General features: G+C 46.5%; 1 protein-coding gene across 7 annotated transcripts in view; it reads right to left on the reverse strand.

Moving 5' to 3' along the window:
- Positions 1 to 16,958, reverse strand: part of LOC109865792 (septin-9) — a 73,062-nt gene that overhangs the window by 21,297 nt on the left and 34,807 nt on the right. The window contains exon 1 of one of the 7 annotated variants that reach the window (XM_031799567.1): positions 12,454 to 12,760. The exons of 5 other annotated variants lie outside the window; for them this stretch is intronic. In XM_031799567.1, the coding sequence (XP_031655427.1) occupies positions 12,454 to 12,505 (52 nt within the window). In that variant the 5' untranslated portion in view covers positions 12,506 to 12,760. Of the gene's footprint in view, positions 1 to 6,559; positions 6,671 to 12,453; positions 12,761 to 16,958 lie in introns of those variants that run through there. One more of the 7 variants, XM_031799569.1, reaches the window with a different exon arrangement.

Raw genomic sequence — 16,958 nt, forward strand, 5'->3', positions numbered from 1 at the left:
CATGTTTGTAGAGTTATGAGACAATAGGTTGGTTGTTTGCGGAGAGATGTGCTTTCGGTTTGTTTTGGTTTCGATATATTAAATAATGCAATTTGGCAGAACCTTATTCAAAACGTGTTAACTGTCAGAACCATTCCAATTTAAACCACAACCTCTTTAGTTGCCTTTCTGTTGTGTTTTTCTTCTTCTCTGTTCTTTGAGGCAAATCCAACCTTTGACTATACCAGAACTCCGGACACCACAGAGAAGGGAAACAGAACCAGAACCAACAGAACCACAGAGAAGGGAAACAGAACCAGAACCAACAGAACCACAGAGAATGGAAACATGGGTGAGCGAGACCATGACAATCATTCATCTCATGCACAACGAGTAACTTGGCCTGATGTTGGGCCACGTGGTTTGAATTGTGCGGTCAATGATTGAGTTGGTCCATCCGGGACTGGTCTGGTCCTCGTCTCTTTACAAGACAACGGGTCATAAAGAATGAGAACTCCAGCACCAGTCATCCAATCCAGTTTCAAGGTCTCTGGACTTCTGAGGAGATCACACCAGTTAAGCTGCTTCCTCATAATTGGTGCAACACACATTGTGACAGATCCTATTTGCATGGCTCAGATAAGAGACAGTCTTCTCTTCAACCCTTCTTCAACCCTTTAGCACATGGATGCCAAGGATGCCATGCCTCTCTGTTCGGGCTTTGGGAGGAAGCCTCGGCATCCTCTGCTTCTTGGTCACACACCGTTACTGATCCACTTAACAACACGGTCTGCTCTTTTAAAGTCCCAGTACCTAGGGGGTGACCTTGTGTCCCAGTAGCCTGGTCCCAGATCTGTTTGTTCCGTCTTGCCAACTCCATTTGTGTCAATTGTCACACCAGGACTTGGGGTTGGCAAGACAAAACCAACAGATCTTTGATCAGGCTAGGGTCTCAGCCCAGCACCAACCAAATGGTCACCCCCCCCCCCCCCCCTCTCTCGCTCACTCCCTCTTCCCCCTCTTTTACAGGAGATGAAGCGATCGTTAAGTTTTATGCCTTCTGCTCTCTTGAGCAGATATGTGGATGGTAGGATTACACGGGGCAGTGTGGGAGAGGGCTGACGGACGGGCACGGCAGGATGGCACCGGATCCTACTATTGGACATAGAGCTATAGTGACTACTGCAATAAGAGCAACTCCTCCTCTGTATAGCTTACTGTACAAGACACGCATGCAAGAGGCATTCTAGAATACATAGAGTACAGTCTTGTAAAGTCATTCTAGAATACATAGAGTACAGTCTTGTAAAGTAATTTACAAAAGTTCAATCAGGAAGGCTGGTCTGAATGCTGGTTTAACTTCAAGCAGCTAAACACAATTCCCATTATTCGGGCATAGTGGGAATGAATACAAATATATCATCATCAGCATAGCGTTTTGTTCTGCTCTTCCTATTAGCCATGTGTGTAATATCATTCACCTGCTTACCTTATAACCTATAAGTGTGGCACAATAATGCTCATTCCACATGTTTGCAAATTTAACCTACAGGTTCACTCTTGGGCAATTTAACCTACGAGCTGGGCTCACTCTTGGGCATTTTAACCTACGAGCTGGGCTCACTCTTGGGCATTTTAACCTACGAGCTGGGCTCAATCTTGGGCATTTTAACCTACGAGCTGGGCTCAATCTTGGGCATTTTAACCTACGAGCTGGGCTCACTCTTGGGCAATTATCACTTTCCTCTCTCTCAACCAAGGGGTGTAAATCTTGGGATGCATTTATGCCAACTTACCAATGTTCTCTCAGTTCCTGTTTTTCAGCATCAGTTTGACAGTCATCCACCTCCCCACCACCAGCTATAATAACCTCCAGGCCCATCATTGCAACTCCTTTCTGGGTTCCCGCTGCACAGCAGAGGGCTACCTGTCATCGGCATGTGGCTCGGAGACGAGGCCATACCCCAAACTATTTAATAAACACTCCATCCTCGGCTGTTGTGTCAGTGAGAACTGTACTTGATTGAACTCGGGTATGAAGAAACATTCCGATTGTAAAGGTCGCAGATGATCTGGTCACTCGTCCTGTTTGGTTAAACCCATGCTGGGTACCGTAAAAGTCCTCAAGCAGAAACAAAAAGAGTGGAGAGCAATGCTGGACGCCCTGTTTCCCAAGAGGACCAAGTCAAGTGCTGGTGGTATGTACAGGATAAACAGGGTCCAACGTAAGGCTGATGTGCAGGTTCCGTCGACAACGCAGCAATAACAACTAACACAACATAAGAATAAAGTAAATGGCCCAGTAGAATAGAAGAAACATTTTAGCAGTGAGTATACTACAGGAAGGGTGAACAGTGTGATTTAGGTTTTTTTTCTCGGTTGGTCAACAACTTGGGGGTCACTGGAAGGCTGGAACTGTCCGTTGAGGTGAGGCTAGTTACAGTAGGGGGACATGCGTAACTGTTCTGTAGTGTACATCCAAGAGGATATCCCATCACTCAATCTCTCATCCGTCCTTTGAACCAAAGGGAACCAGCTGATTAAGGAGGTCAACGTGCCACTTTACTGCAATAACACCATAGCATGCGATACAGTGGGCTTGAAGAATAGAACGGTGGACAGCCCACACACACACACATACACACTCCCCCTGCCTCCTCACACACGCTTCAGATGGCGGTGGGTGACGAATGCTACTGGCTCACTTCATCTTTCACTACAGCCGTCGCTCGTCAAGCCCCCTGAGAATGTGACCTTTGGCCCCGCGCGGCCCAAAGCAGATGGTGTTAAAAGACAGCTTTCCACACGGGAACTTCTGGAACACAAAGATAATGACCTGCCCCCTTTACCCACCACAGAGACAGCGGCAGAGAGAGAGAGAGTGAGGGATGGAGAGAGAGAGAACATGAGGCAGGCTGTAAATACAGCGACAGAGTGAGAAATACGGAGAGAAGGAAACACAGTTGAGGATGATATAAGGGAGGAGAGAGGCCCATGCTACAAAGACAAGGTGAAAGACAGAGAGAGAGAGCAAGATGAGGTATATGAGAGAGGAGAGGAAGGCCCAGCATAGGTGCGGCCATTATTGTGTTGTTGAGTGCCATGACGGACACTGTGTGCGAACCAGCTGCTTTAAGTCATATACCTACCACAACAATATAAAACCCTCCAGGCCTCTGAGAAAAGGGAAGAGAGACTGAAAGGAAGTCATTCAGAGCAGCATTATAGGGAACTGGGAGAACTGGTGTATGGCAGTCACACGACCACCAAGTATGAAGTGGGAAGTTGGGTGGTTTAAAAAAAAAATACTGGATCCTCGCTGAAAACGGTTACTCTTCCTTATGAGAGGAAAATGTAATTACGTTCAGAGTGGAGGCCTCAGACAATACGGTGCCCTGAGAAGATACGGTGGGGAATATCGTTCCGAGATATTTGTTTCATTTCGTGCCTGCGTGTGCTGCAATTAGCTACACATAAAAATGTTTCCAATTAGTTGTATTAGCCAGTTACCCCCTTTATATATTTCCACACATTGTGTTATTGGAAGATATGCAATTATGAGCCAAGAACAACCACAAGAACAAAGAAGTCAAATAAATGTTCCTTTGCGCATTAATAGGGGGCTTCAATAGACTTAAGAGAAAAGGGTTTACAGATGTCTGGGCATTAATCAAGTTGTTTTGCTCACATCTCCTGAGTAGTGTGTTCTACAGGGCCAGAAACATTGATCTAATTTCCCTGTTAACGACCTGAACGTGCTCCACTACGTGAGAGGGATCACTCAACAGGGTTCAAACAGGCTGGTACCCTTCAGGCAGCACAAACAGAGGTCAGCAAAGAGGACGTATGGGAATCAAAGGAAGAAGTCCTGTTACACCAGAGCTTGACCAAATACTCTCCGAATCCGATCTAGAGAAAGCACTGAGAAATGAATGACGGCTGCAAAGGCTATGTTTCGGGAACACGATTCGTTATGGTGTTTATGGCATAACAGGCCACAGATCCACCTCTTAAGAGCGCTCTACCTCCAGGATAGTCACCTGAACAGGGTCGGTCTCAGTAGGGAGAAAACACTTAAGAAATAGAGTGAAATGGGACAGATATTTGCTTTCCCGAAGTGTTTTGCTACAGAGTGTGACCCACGTTCAGTCCTGCCACCTGGCCTGCGAGCGGAATAGTAACTAAAGCATGAAACAAATGATGGACGCAGTAGCAAACAGCTACACTGTAATCACAATGCAACTACTCCCTTGTGGGCTAATGTAGCTAATTAGCGGTTGGTTTCTTGTGTTGATGGTTAATAACTGTAGCGGCTGTAAACACGTTACAACTTAATATACTTTAATATAACGTCAGTGTCTGTTACTCTAAAGCGGTGGTGAACTAATGAATGATGGACTAAACACCTGTAACAGGGTTGGTTATGTTTCCTCTTGACACCGCAGAAATATGTAGTCATTGTTTACGTATTCCTTTTGGTTGGTTGAATTTACATATCAATGAGGTGTTATGACATTGGTCAGGGGGAGATCGTGAACGTAAACTCTTCCCGGTAGTGACACGCAAGCGGTAGGTCATGTTCTGAAATACTATATTTACAATGTGTACGAGTTCATTATGTACATATCCTGATGTGTATATACACCGAGTTTAGAAAACATTAAGAGCACCTGCTCCTTCCATGACATAGACTGACCAGGTGAAAACTATGACCCCTTATTGATGTCAATCCACATCAAATCAGCGTAGACGAAGACAGGTTAAAGAAGGATTTTGATTCATGGATTGTGTGTGTGTGCGCCATTCAGAGGGTGAACGGGCAAGACAGAAATAACGTAAGTGCCTTTGTACAGGGTTTGGTAGCACTGGTTTGTGTCAAGAACTGCAACGCTGCTGGGTTTCTCACACTCAACAGTTTCCTGTGTGCATCAAGAATGGTCCACCACCCAAAGGACATCCAGCCAACTTGACAAGTTTGGGAAGCACTGGAGTCAACATGGGCCAGAATCCTTGTGGAACACTTTCGACACCTTGTAGAGTCCATGCCTCCGACGAATTGAGGCTGTTCTGAGAGCAAAAAGGGTGCAACTCAATATTCCTAACGTGTGGTGTACTCAGTGCATACGTGTACGTTACCTGTTCGATACTGGCTGGAAGTGTGGGATGTGCTCTCGTATGTTATTGCTTGTAAGAGTGAGTTAGCTCGAGAAAGGCCCCTGCTAATTCACAGTTATTTCCATGCCAAGCACGGCATCACGAATCTACAGCCATCAACATACTGTTGTCCTGCACGTCTAACGTGCTTCCTTGTGTCCAACGTCAGAATAGACACCAATCGACTGGGGCCGCCGGCTGGACAGTCCTTTCTTTAAAAACACAAAACGCAAGAGAGATAGAAGTATGGTCACATCTGTTACACTGGTGCTGAGACCACTTTTCTTGTCGTCGCTGCATAGCTGTTGTCCACACACACACACACACACACACTGCAGTTTAAGCTAACAGTATCCCTCCTTGGTCGTATAGGGATACAGTGTGGCGGACACTCCGAGGCAAGGACATCTAGAACATCTGACGTGTACTATGGTGTGACGACTGGAGCAGAAAGCTACACTGCTGCGTCTTGTTCTACTGTCTTCAACGGTCGCTGTCTATTGGTGGATTGTGTACAATTACAACCTGTCGAACGCTGGGTAAAATGGAGGTCGTGTGGCCAAGAACTACTGCAACTAGAAGCCATATGGCTGATATATTCAACAGCAGAAACAGGGAACGGAACATGGTCAGTCACATAAGACGGGGCACAAACGTGGTTCTTTCTTGAGAGGCAGGTGAAGCGGAGGGGCTGGGGGTGGGTTGGGGGCTGGGGGTGGGTTGGGGGTGGGTTGGGTTGGGGGCTGGGGGTGGGTTGGGGGTGGGTTGCAAAGGAATGGGCCGCTCTTCCATTGAAGAAAGTCTCATGCAGAAAATGTGGCCTGACGCTTCGCCTCGAACTTGCAACAGCAACCCACCAGAGAGCAGATGCATGGGGTTGCCAAAATTAAATCATACTTACTAATCCACTGCAATTGATCAAAGTCAAGCCAGAACATTCGACACAGGGAGCAATTAGGACTAACATGATTGGTCAATAAATACTCCCCACCCATTTAAGCAGATTGATTATTCAAGCTGAATGGGGCCGAGCACAAAGGAAAGAGGGGGTAGAGAGAGGGGGATAGGAAACAGATAGAGAGAGGGGGGTAACCTAAAAGAGAGGGAGCAGTAAACCCACCAAACTCTCCCAGAGAGCACAATGGAACAAGAGAAAGATCGATAGGAAAAAAAAGGTCTGGTCTGAATATTATTATGACACCGTTCCAATCCCTGACAAATACAGCTGTCACACACACACACTACACGGTCCAGCTCCAAAACCCCATCCAGACAGGACACACACACAGACTGAACAACCCCGCCAGCCCTCTCTTTCCTTTCTATCACTCCTCCAGCCTCTCTACAATAGGAAATCACACACACAAATTAGAGAAACAAGAAGCCGTAGCATGTTATGAATGAACAGAAAACCAGAGACACTCACCCTAGCCTCTCTCTCTTCCCTCTCAGCCACCCTGATCTCTGCTCCAGCTGGGCAGGCTCTGCTGCTGCTCCCAGGCCCCGCCCCCACAGCCTGGACACATGACCCACCACTCTACACCCAAGCAGGCCAGCCAGGCGGCCAGCAGCAGGCATGCCACACCCCTCATTCAGGGAGAGTTGAATGGGGAGCATTGTGAATGTGCTGGACACTGTGTGTGTGTGTGTGTGTGTGTGTGCAGGGGGAGGGGGGGCAGTTGGAAATGGGAGGAAAGGAGTGTGTTATAAGAGTGCATATGTTTAAGGAATGGAGAGAAAAGGGTGTATGTGTTTGACAGGAAAAGGAAAAGTGAGTGTGTGTAAGAGGTGGAAACGGAAAGATTATAAAGAACGTGACAGTTTGCACGTGCTTAAAAAGGAGAAGAAAAATGTGTAACAAATGTGTGTTCAGTGAAAGATGGTGTGTGTGTTGATGTCCATCTGTCCCTTCCCTCCCAATGCTCAGCGCAGTGTGTGTGTGTGTGTGTGTGTGTGTGTGTGTGTGTGTGTGTGTGTGTGTGTGTGTATGCACACTGTGTGTGTACTGTGAGGAGGCCACTGGCTCTTTCTCCTCCTGGGTTAAAATGAGTCTCCATCCATCACATTAATGACTGCCTCATACAGCCCCATGACTAAAGGAATATGTCCCAGATAACAAATGAATACCATCCCACAGTCATCAGACTCCGCATGAAACATTCTATGGGAAACAGCTCTGTCGACTGTAATTCAAAACATTATGAACTGTATAAGAGTACAATGTGTGACTTCCTTTTGGTCTCATACGTTTACTTGTTGCCTGCAATAACTGCGGAGCTTGGTCTTCATCATGTCTACATACAGTGAAATACGTTAGCGTGGTATTTTCCTTGGGTTTCCTAGCTGCAATCACTTGCTACGTGGGCCTATCCATGCAACATCTGTGGAATTGTGTCTATCATAAATCTGTATTCATACTTATGAAAATCACAATCCTTTCAATGCCGAAACACTCTTCCTTCTTATCCGATTACTGGAATTAAGAGAGAAATGTGTTTTTATCACAAGCGGGTGGAAAGATGGAAAGAGAAACATCTCAGTACTGCACTTACCTAAACAAGCTTTTTCCCCCACATTTGCAAGCTGATGATAAGTTCTCTCATATTCAGCACAAACACTTCCTTCCTGTCATAGTTTCAGTGGTTTGTGTATGTATTGGACCAAAATGGTTTGTGCACCTGGCCCTATAGGCATCCGGTCTCAGTGAGAGATAGACATGAGCGAACAGGTCGTCTTCTCCTGAACTAATACAGATCATCACCCGCAGGCTCGTCGGGTTGAGGCTCTATTTGGAATACATCGGTAGCGTGTCTGTTTATTCTCCCCCCCCCCCCCAAAAAAAAGTGTCATATTGAAGCCAGGCAAGCTGCATGTGGTTTCTGATTCAATGTAGGGCAGGTTATGCAGTATGCCCGGCATTGTCCATGATTTGTTCATCTGCAGCATAAAACACTGCAGCACAAACGCTGTTTGTCCCTCGTCTTGGGAGAACCCAGAGATCACCTGGGACTGAATCAATGGCGGCCATACATTTAGCTGGTCCTGTGGAATAGCAGCTAGTTCGGAAGGATCACCCTTGTCACGATGAGCGAATTCTAAATTGAAACTCAAGCTTTGCTCATTGACTGAGTCTATTTCAGTGCTCCAAATGGTCGCAAAATGACTAAGTCGCCGGCCCATAGAAATAGAAGTCCTAGAACAGGCATCCTCCGATTACTACTGTACGCTCATGACCATAGCAACTGATCCGAGTCCAGCCCTTCAGCCCTTTAGCTAATAGACCTCAGAATACTTTTTTGGCAAAGAGAAGTCTGTGGGTGAGAGATCACATTCAGACTTCCTTCCTTATCTTGATTGCATGCCACGATAACAAGATGAGACCCTGGAGCCACGTCCTTGTTTTGCAGTTGCAAACAAACATTTGAATTATTGTGCCAGAACCTTATTAAATGACCCAGTTCTTAGGCGGCTGTTGCTCTGTTGGCTGAACGTCTCGCCAGAGCTTTGTTTGTCATTCTGTTTTGTTTTGTCATTTACCCCACTGCTGGAGGCCATTTTGAGGCCAGCTTCGTATAATCACATCAAACTGTGTGGGCCGAACAGGCAACTGGAGACCCATGCAGGCACAACCCCAGAGGGGAGCTCTCTGATTGGACTAGAGGTCAGATCTCATTGAAGGAGGCCCACACAGTGATTAGAACACATGGAGCTGATTAACCAAGTCACCTCAATGACTCAGCAGAGAGAGTGACTCACACAGACATATAGCCTCCCACCCAGAGAGATGGAAGAAGGGATAAAGAAGGGATAAAGAAGGACAGCGGAGGAGGAGGGAGAGAACATCTGGCCAAGCTTATCTGGGAAGGAGAGAAACAAGCGACTTCCTGTTGAGCTGTAGCCGAGGCTGCTCTGCTCCCCTGTGGTGCAGATGGAGACAGCATGTGAGGATGCATGCAACCAGATGAAAACATCTGAGGCGCTGGGAGCATCTCTCTAGTCCAAAGAGGCTTCCTCTCCTCGTCTCCTTCTCGTCGTCCACACTCATCTGAGGGAACCGGATAAGTGATAGCAAATTCCCACCAGGATTAGATCAGTGCAGGTGAAGGAAAGCAGACGGAGAGAGGTAGCTCCTTTACACTATTGAGATGAACCCATAATCTCGTGGCACCACATGGGAGACATGGTATAGACAGCAAAAGGCCCGTTTTAGAGTTAGGGACCGACTTCTGACTGTGTGACCAGACCAGGATAAACTCTGACCTTAGTCACATGGTCAGGAAAACCCCCTAGCCCTACTTGCTCTTCTCTCTCCACCCTGAAGACATGACATTCGTGCAGTCCATTTCTAATCCTCCACATACACACACTGTACTACTCCCTCGGGGACTGTGCTGTGCTCCAGCAACGCTACACGATCCCTCCAACTCTGCTCCTGACTCATCGCAGACCTCCGCTTGTATGTTGCTCTTCAAGGTTACAATAAACCTGGCCTAGTTTGCTTTCATCTGCACTTTTCTGCACTCGAGGCACACACACGCACACACACGCGCGCACACACACACACACTCTCTCTTTTGAAAGACCCATGCGCCTGTTGTTTGAACAGTGGCCGCAAAGTAGATTAACTGTCGGAATTTGTGGTCAGAGGTTTGTTTTAGCCAAGGTGTTTATCTAATGGATTGTTTCCTCTCAGTTTTACAGTGACACTTCCCAACTGTGTTACATAACAGAGCCAAATAACTCCCAGATATATACATACATACATACATACATACAGTTCAAGATTACATACACCTGAGCCAAATACATTTAAACTCAGTTTTTCACAATTCCTGACATTTAATCCTAGTAAATATTCCCTGTTTTAGGTCAGTTAGGATCACCACTTTATTTTAAGAAGGTGAAATGTCAGAATAATAGTAGAGAGTATTATTTCTTTCAGCTTTTATTTCTTTCATCACATTCCAAGTAGGTCAGAAGTTTACATACACTCAATTGGTATTTGGTAGCATTGCCTTTAAATTGTTTAACTTGGGTCAAACGTTTCGGGTAGCCTTCCACAAGCTTCCCACAATAAGTTGGGTGAATTTTGGCCCATTCCTCCTGACAGAGCTGGTGTAACGGAGTCAGGTTTGTAGGCCTCCTTGCTCGCACATGCTTTTTCAGTTCTGCCCACAAATTGTCTATAGGATTGAGGTCAGGGCTTTGTGATGGCCATTCCAATACCTTGACTTTGTTGTCCTTAAGACATTTTGCAACAACTTTGAAAATATGCTTGTGGTCATTGTCCATTTGGAAGACCCATTTGTGACCAAGCTTTAACTTCCTGACTGATGTCTTGAGATGTTGCTTCAATATATCCACATAATTTTCTTACCTATTTTGTGAAGTGCATCAGTTTCTCCTGCAGCAAAGCACCCCCACAACATGATGCTGCCACCCCCGTGCTTCACGGTTGGGATGGTGTTCTTCGGCTTGCAAGCCTCCCTCTTTCCTCCAAACATAACGATGGTCATTACGGTCAAACAGTTCTGTTTTTGTTTCATCAGACCAGAGGACATTTCTCCAAAAATGTACGATATTTGTGAAATACATCCACAGGTACACCTCCAATTGACTCAAACTATGTCAATTAGCCTATCAGAAGCTTCTAAAGACATAATTTTCTGGAATATCCCAAGCTGTTTAAAGGCACAGTCAACTTAGTGTATGTAAACTTCTGTAAACAATTGTTGGAAAAATTACTTGTGTCATGCACAAAGTAGATGTCCTAACCGACTTGCCAAAACTATAGTTTGTTAACAAGATATTTGTGGAGTGGTTGAAAAAGGAGTTTTAATGACTCCAACATAAGTGTATGTAAACTTCCGACTTCAACTGTCCATACAGTAGATAGACAGAGCGTGCTAGAGAGCACTAGAGAGAGGGAGAGAGAGCTAGAGGGGGAGAGAGAGTTAGAGTGGAGAGAGAGCTAGTGGGGGAGAGCTAGAGGAGGAGCGCGAGAGCGAGCTAGAGCGAGAGAGAGCGCAAGAGCGAGCTAGAGCAAGAGAGAGCGCAAGAGCAAGCTAGAGCGAGAGAGAGCGAGCTAGGGTGCGAGAGTGCGCTAGAGCGAGAGAGCGCACTAGAGCGAGAGAGCGCGCTAGAGCGAGAGAGCGCACTAGAGCGAGAGAGCGCGCTAGAGCGAGAGAGCGAGATAAGGAGAGAGAACGAGAGAGCTAGAGAGAGCGAGAGCTAGAACTAGAGAGAGCCAGAGCTAGAGAGACAGCTAGAGAGAGCTAGAGAGAGAGAGAGAGCTAGAGAGAGCTAGAGCGAGAGCTAGAGAGAGCTAGAGCGAGAGCTAGAGAGAGAGCTAGAGAGAGAGAGAGAGAGAGAGAGAGAGAGAGAGAGAGAGAGAGAGAGAGAGAGCGAGAGCTAGAGCGAGAGCTAGAGAGAGCCAGAGAGAGAGCTAGAGCTAGAGAGAGAGCTAGAGAGAGAGCTAGAGCTAGAGAGAGAGCTAGAGAGAGAGCTAGAGAGAGAGCTAGAGAGAGAGCTAGAGAGAGGGCTAGAGAGAGAGCTAGAACTAGAGAGAGAGCTAGAGAGAGAGCTAGAGCTAGAGAGAGAGCTAGAGAGAGAGCTAGAGAGAGAGCTAGAGAGAGAGCTAGAACTAGAGAGAGAGCTAGAGAGAGAGCTAGAGAGAGAGCCTGAGAGAGAGCTAGAGCGAGAGCTAGAAAGAGAGAGAGCTAGAGCGAGAGAGAGCTAGAGCGAGAGAGGCTAGCATGCACAAGGATTCCATCAAACCCACATTAGAAGCATGCAGACTCAGACATAACACATACTGTGTATATGCAAACTATTCAACTCCACTTTCGAATCAAGGAAATTCTTAGTGATACATAACTCAACTGTGGACATGGAGCCTTAATGCAACATACAAGAGTAGCACGAAACAGCACAGATGATAAAACAAAACTTCAGGGAGAGAGAAATCAATGCAGACCCTATGCGGCCTTACCTCATCTAAACTGAGGTTTTAGGGGGAGAAGAGGAACTTATTAAAAAGCATCTTGGGATGTCCCTGATTGCCTTTCCATTTCCTCAGCGTCTAAAGTAGAGTTAAACATCATGTAGCCCCCCTGATTGGCCTTAATAGAAACCAGTTGTCTCAGTCACACCAGTTGTCTCAACAGCCCTCCCCCTTCCTTCAAGTTTGCATCTCAAATGACACCCTATTCCCGACATAGTGCACTACTTTTGACCAGAACCCTATGGACCCTGGTCAAAAGTAGTGCACTATATAGGGAATATGGTGCCATTTGTGACGCAACCATCAGCCATACTCACAGAGGACCTCCATCTCAGGGTTAATGTGCATCTCTGCACCACATGCAGCCATGTCTTCCAATCACAGTCCCAGTCGAAGCACCACAGAACAAACTATTCCGACGTGGAAGTAAAAAAAAAAAAATTAAAAAATTCCCAACTGCTTCCCAAACCTAAACTCTTCACGGTGACAGCCGGGAGTGCCTGGGAGCGACTGGGATCTAATGTACATTTTCTGTAACGCTCCCTCTTCCCGATGTTCCCAACTCGGCGTTCCTTACCCGGAGCCTCAAGACTGAACAATAAACAGAGCTCCACCGATCGGATTGCGCTTCCGGGGGAATCCCTGCCCCTAATTCCAGCTGGAATTCTAGGGGGAGCCGGATGACTCAGCGTGGAATGGAGGAGAAGAAAGAGAGGAAGACGGGACCCTGATTACATACTTTCTCTCTGTGCGGTCGTTCCAGAAAACTTCCCAGAGTTATGATGATAATTATCCTTAATAATTAGAAACTTTGCCATGTGCTGAACTGGGAGAGACTGAGAGCTTATCAGTGTTACAATAAATGAACACCAAAAGATCTAGTCGTAACGTAAGTAGTCAACGGTTTTCCCCCAATTATAGCTTTACTGTAAGTTGGATGATTTAAATGGTGTATCCTGTTCCTAAAAGATATGTCAGTACAGTCCAGAAAGGGAGAATAGGACTAAACGTAGACATGTGTACTACTGTACAACACCACATACTGTCAGAGACAGTACCGTTGGCCTTTCCCCTACATCTTCAGCTACTCTTGCTTGCTCCATCTTCTGAATAATGAATAATCAAAACCAAAAATATATTTAATTCATAATTATGTATTTTCTCATGATATTTGAATAGCAATATACAAATATTTTGTATTTTATATTAACAAACCTTTTTATTCATTCAAAGCTCCAAAGCTTCGCACATCGTGAAGGTGAAAGTTCACGCAGAGTTCCTCGGAGCCGAGCTACTTTAGCTAAATTGACAAAGCTAGCTACTTCCACCGGATAATGACTCACAATGTAGCGGTGTTAGCTGTGTTTAGGCAATAGAGGACTAGTCGTTCACCATGGAGGTGAGAAGCCAGTCAGGCAAGAAAGCAGTGTGTGTGTGCACGCGCGTGCGTGTTTGTGTGCGTGCTAACCCAGTGTTGTTTGATCTAAGGTTTGTTCAGAGGGGATTAGGGTTTAAGTCTAGTCATATTACCTCTGTCAAACACACCTTCAGGCACAGGCACTGTGCCGTGCGTCAATGGGTGCGATGATGACTACATTATGAAGAGTGGTCTCATTCACCTCAATGTAAAGTGAGCATTAGCTAGGAAGCAGTTGCCGCAGCTATAATCAGCATGGGGCCCCAGCCTGTGCAACTGGACACCATTTTGTGTCAAAGGCCCTACAAGTACTTATAAAGGAAATTTATTGAATGACAGGTCAAAATCGCGTAAACCTGGGAGGGGCCTATACGACCAAATCGATGAGGTCTGCCAGTGAGACATTTAATTAACATGGAATCATGTCTTTATAAAAAATATGATTGAAGATGAATTAACAATTGATCATAAAAAGTAACCGTCTTCCTCTTCTATGGAACATCTAAGGGTCAATAACTCCCTGCAGTACTGTGTCTCTAACCCCCCCCCCAATTGACTGGTGGCTGATAGAAATAGAATCACAGAACATTGACGCCGTTCTAGTAATTCTATTTCTATGGTGACTGATTACTATTATTTAGGTACCTCCTAAGGAGAGGTCCAGCAGGGAGAGGGGGTGTACTGACCCCACACATACCCTGCCCTGCCTCCCATCTGCCCACTGCCCGGCCTAGCAGATGGCACAACAGTGGTACGTATGGCCATCTGTCCAGTGCCCCCTCACAATTCGTGTGCGCTCACTGAATCTTTGGCCACACAGCAACAACTGTTGGTTGCGAGGCACTGCACTCGACAAAGACCTGTACATGACGTCAATATCTGGGAACCTCGTATTGTTATGGTGAAAGAGAGAGTTTAATTACAGCAAAACACCATTATCATTCCAAACATGGCCCTTATCAGCCAGGGATGAGGAAAACCTCATTAGCAGAGGGTGTTGAGAGCTGAGGCACTGACAAAGTGGACCTTCTCTTTGTTAACCAGCTGTACAGTTGGCAAAACTGAGAAATAGTGAGCTCATCCTGGTCAGCCCGTAGCAGCTGGGTGCAGTCTATAAGCAGGACCAGACAGGACCAGACAGGACCAGACAGACACCTCTTCAAGATAAACCAGAATAAACCAGATAAAAGACTGTGGTAGAGTCAGGGGAGGGTCCAGACACTGGTAGTGATGATAGTCGTTGGCTGGTGGTCAGGAAAAGGTCCTGGCCTTACCTATTTTGTACGGTCGTGACTAGTGTCAGGCCAGCTTGACCAGCATTCAGAGAACTCACTAAGGAAGAAAAGGGTGGGGACTGGGAGATAGCAGCTCAGGGAGACTGGAAATAGGAGGAAGGGGGAACTGGAGTTGCTTTAGTGGAGTGTGTGCGTGTGTGTGTGCTGCATGGGAACCTTGTTTAACCCCTGACTTCCACCAGGCGAAGCAGAGTAAACAGAAGCTTCCGGAAACCTTATCTGGGGGACCCTGTCCGGTTTCCACTTCACTCAGCTCAGCTCTCCCTCAGTGGAAGCGCTCAATACACACAGACAGACACAGGCTTTCCACTGACCCAGTCAGAGTCCACAGCCTCCAAAAACACTTTAAATCACATCAGGGATAAATCCCACATGACACAACCAGACACATTCATTCAGTTTTAGTGAGATACAGAACAATGTGTGAGTGAGAGAAGAGAAAGGGGGGAGAGAAATGAAAGAAACAGAGTGGATAAGAGAACAAGAGATGTACTTCGAGATGCACCTTTAATAAGTACTGTCTATATGCCCTCAGCAACGTCCTGTATAAGATGCAATCAGTACCTGCAAGCCAGGTCCCACAGCCATCTCCACTAAGCCAAACCCTACACTCCACATGTGATACTGCACCTCCTGCTGGCCACTCTGAGCTCTGCACCCACAGACATGATTATGAGCTAACACCGCTTGCCCTCAGTGGAGCTGAAAGTGAGCGGCCGACACTGCAGTCGAATGACCTCACTCTGTAGTTTTCCTAGCCCGCTAACGCTAACCCTGAGAGGTTTGGAACCTGTAAACAGTTTAAGATGAGCCACGATGATATGCTCTAGCAGACGGCCTCCTCTACTCAATTCAAGGGCTTCATTGGCATAGGAAACGCATGTCGTCGTTGCCAAAGCAAGTGAAGTAGATAATAAACAAAAGTGAAATAAACAAAAAATGAACAGTAAACATTGCACTCACAAAAGTTCCAAAAGAATAAAGACATTTCTACTCGCTCTTTCTACTCACTCTCATAATGACACAGCAGGTCATGCTGAGTGCAATTAAACTGGGAGACGCCTGACCACTGTCTGAGGTGGTGTGTGTGTGTGCGTACATGCATGTGTGTGTGAGTGTGTCATAGTCCTCCCTTGCCATCAAGTTCCTGCAACTAAAGACTAAGACGCCGGAGTAGGTTTAAATCACATAGCGCTGTAGGTCATTCAGGCTCCACATATGTGACACAGCATGGAAAGACATGGGGAAGAGGAAACTGAATACAGTACTTTAGAATCCTAGGGTCTCTGGTGGCACAGCTGGTGCTGCAGTACAGCACCCTTAACCACTGCGCCACCCGGGAGGCAGAGACTGACATTTTGATCCTAGAAATGAACTAAAAATGTATCCAGGTGTGTGATCTCACCACAATAGAACTGTCTGGAAGGGCCACTGACTCTGATCCCATGACCCAGGCTGAGAGAGGAAGAGAGGCGCGGTCAGGACGAGGGGAAACAATCGTCCTGACGGACAGCACACGGAAGGAAGGAAGCCCGGGAAACCAGAGTGTGTGTCTCTGATGTCATTACCCGTTTGAAAAACTGAATGGACAGGAAAACGGCTTATCACTCACAAAAACACAGCGGAGAGTAACTTGGAAAACTTCACACGAGGCACGGAGTCAACAATCTGTACGCCAATGTAAAGAGTTTCACATCCACCAGTATCTAGGTAATATCTTGTCATGAAAGAGAATCAATATCACTTTTAAGTCACTTGTGAAACCCTCACATCGATCACTCATCGTCACCTATTGAAATGAATTAGGGTCTACTTGTGTGTTGGAGCCAATTTCTCCTACTTGATACAAAATCTGATGGAAACAACCCACTAGCAGTCCACTACAGTGCTGTGTTGTTCACGTTTCTGCTCCACTGACGCCATCTCCCCTCATTGACAGACGGAGCAGGGGTCAGAGTCACTCAGTCAGTCAGGGTGGGCCCCGGCCTCAGGCCCTCCAGGCAGGTCACCCTTCATTGAGAGCCCTAATAAGGCCCTCTCCCTCTGGGTAAATAACGAGCCCAGACCTCCGTGGCCTGAGTAGGAACCAGACTACAAGACTCCCAGCTCC

This window comes from Oncorhynchus kisutch, linkage group LG20, assembly GCF_002021735.2.
Source record: "Oncorhynchus kisutch isolate 150728-3 linkage group LG20, Okis_V2, whole genome shotgun sequence".
Lineage (NCBI taxonomy): Eukaryota > Metazoa > Chordata > Actinopteri > Salmoniformes > Salmonidae > Oncorhynchus > Oncorhynchus kisutch.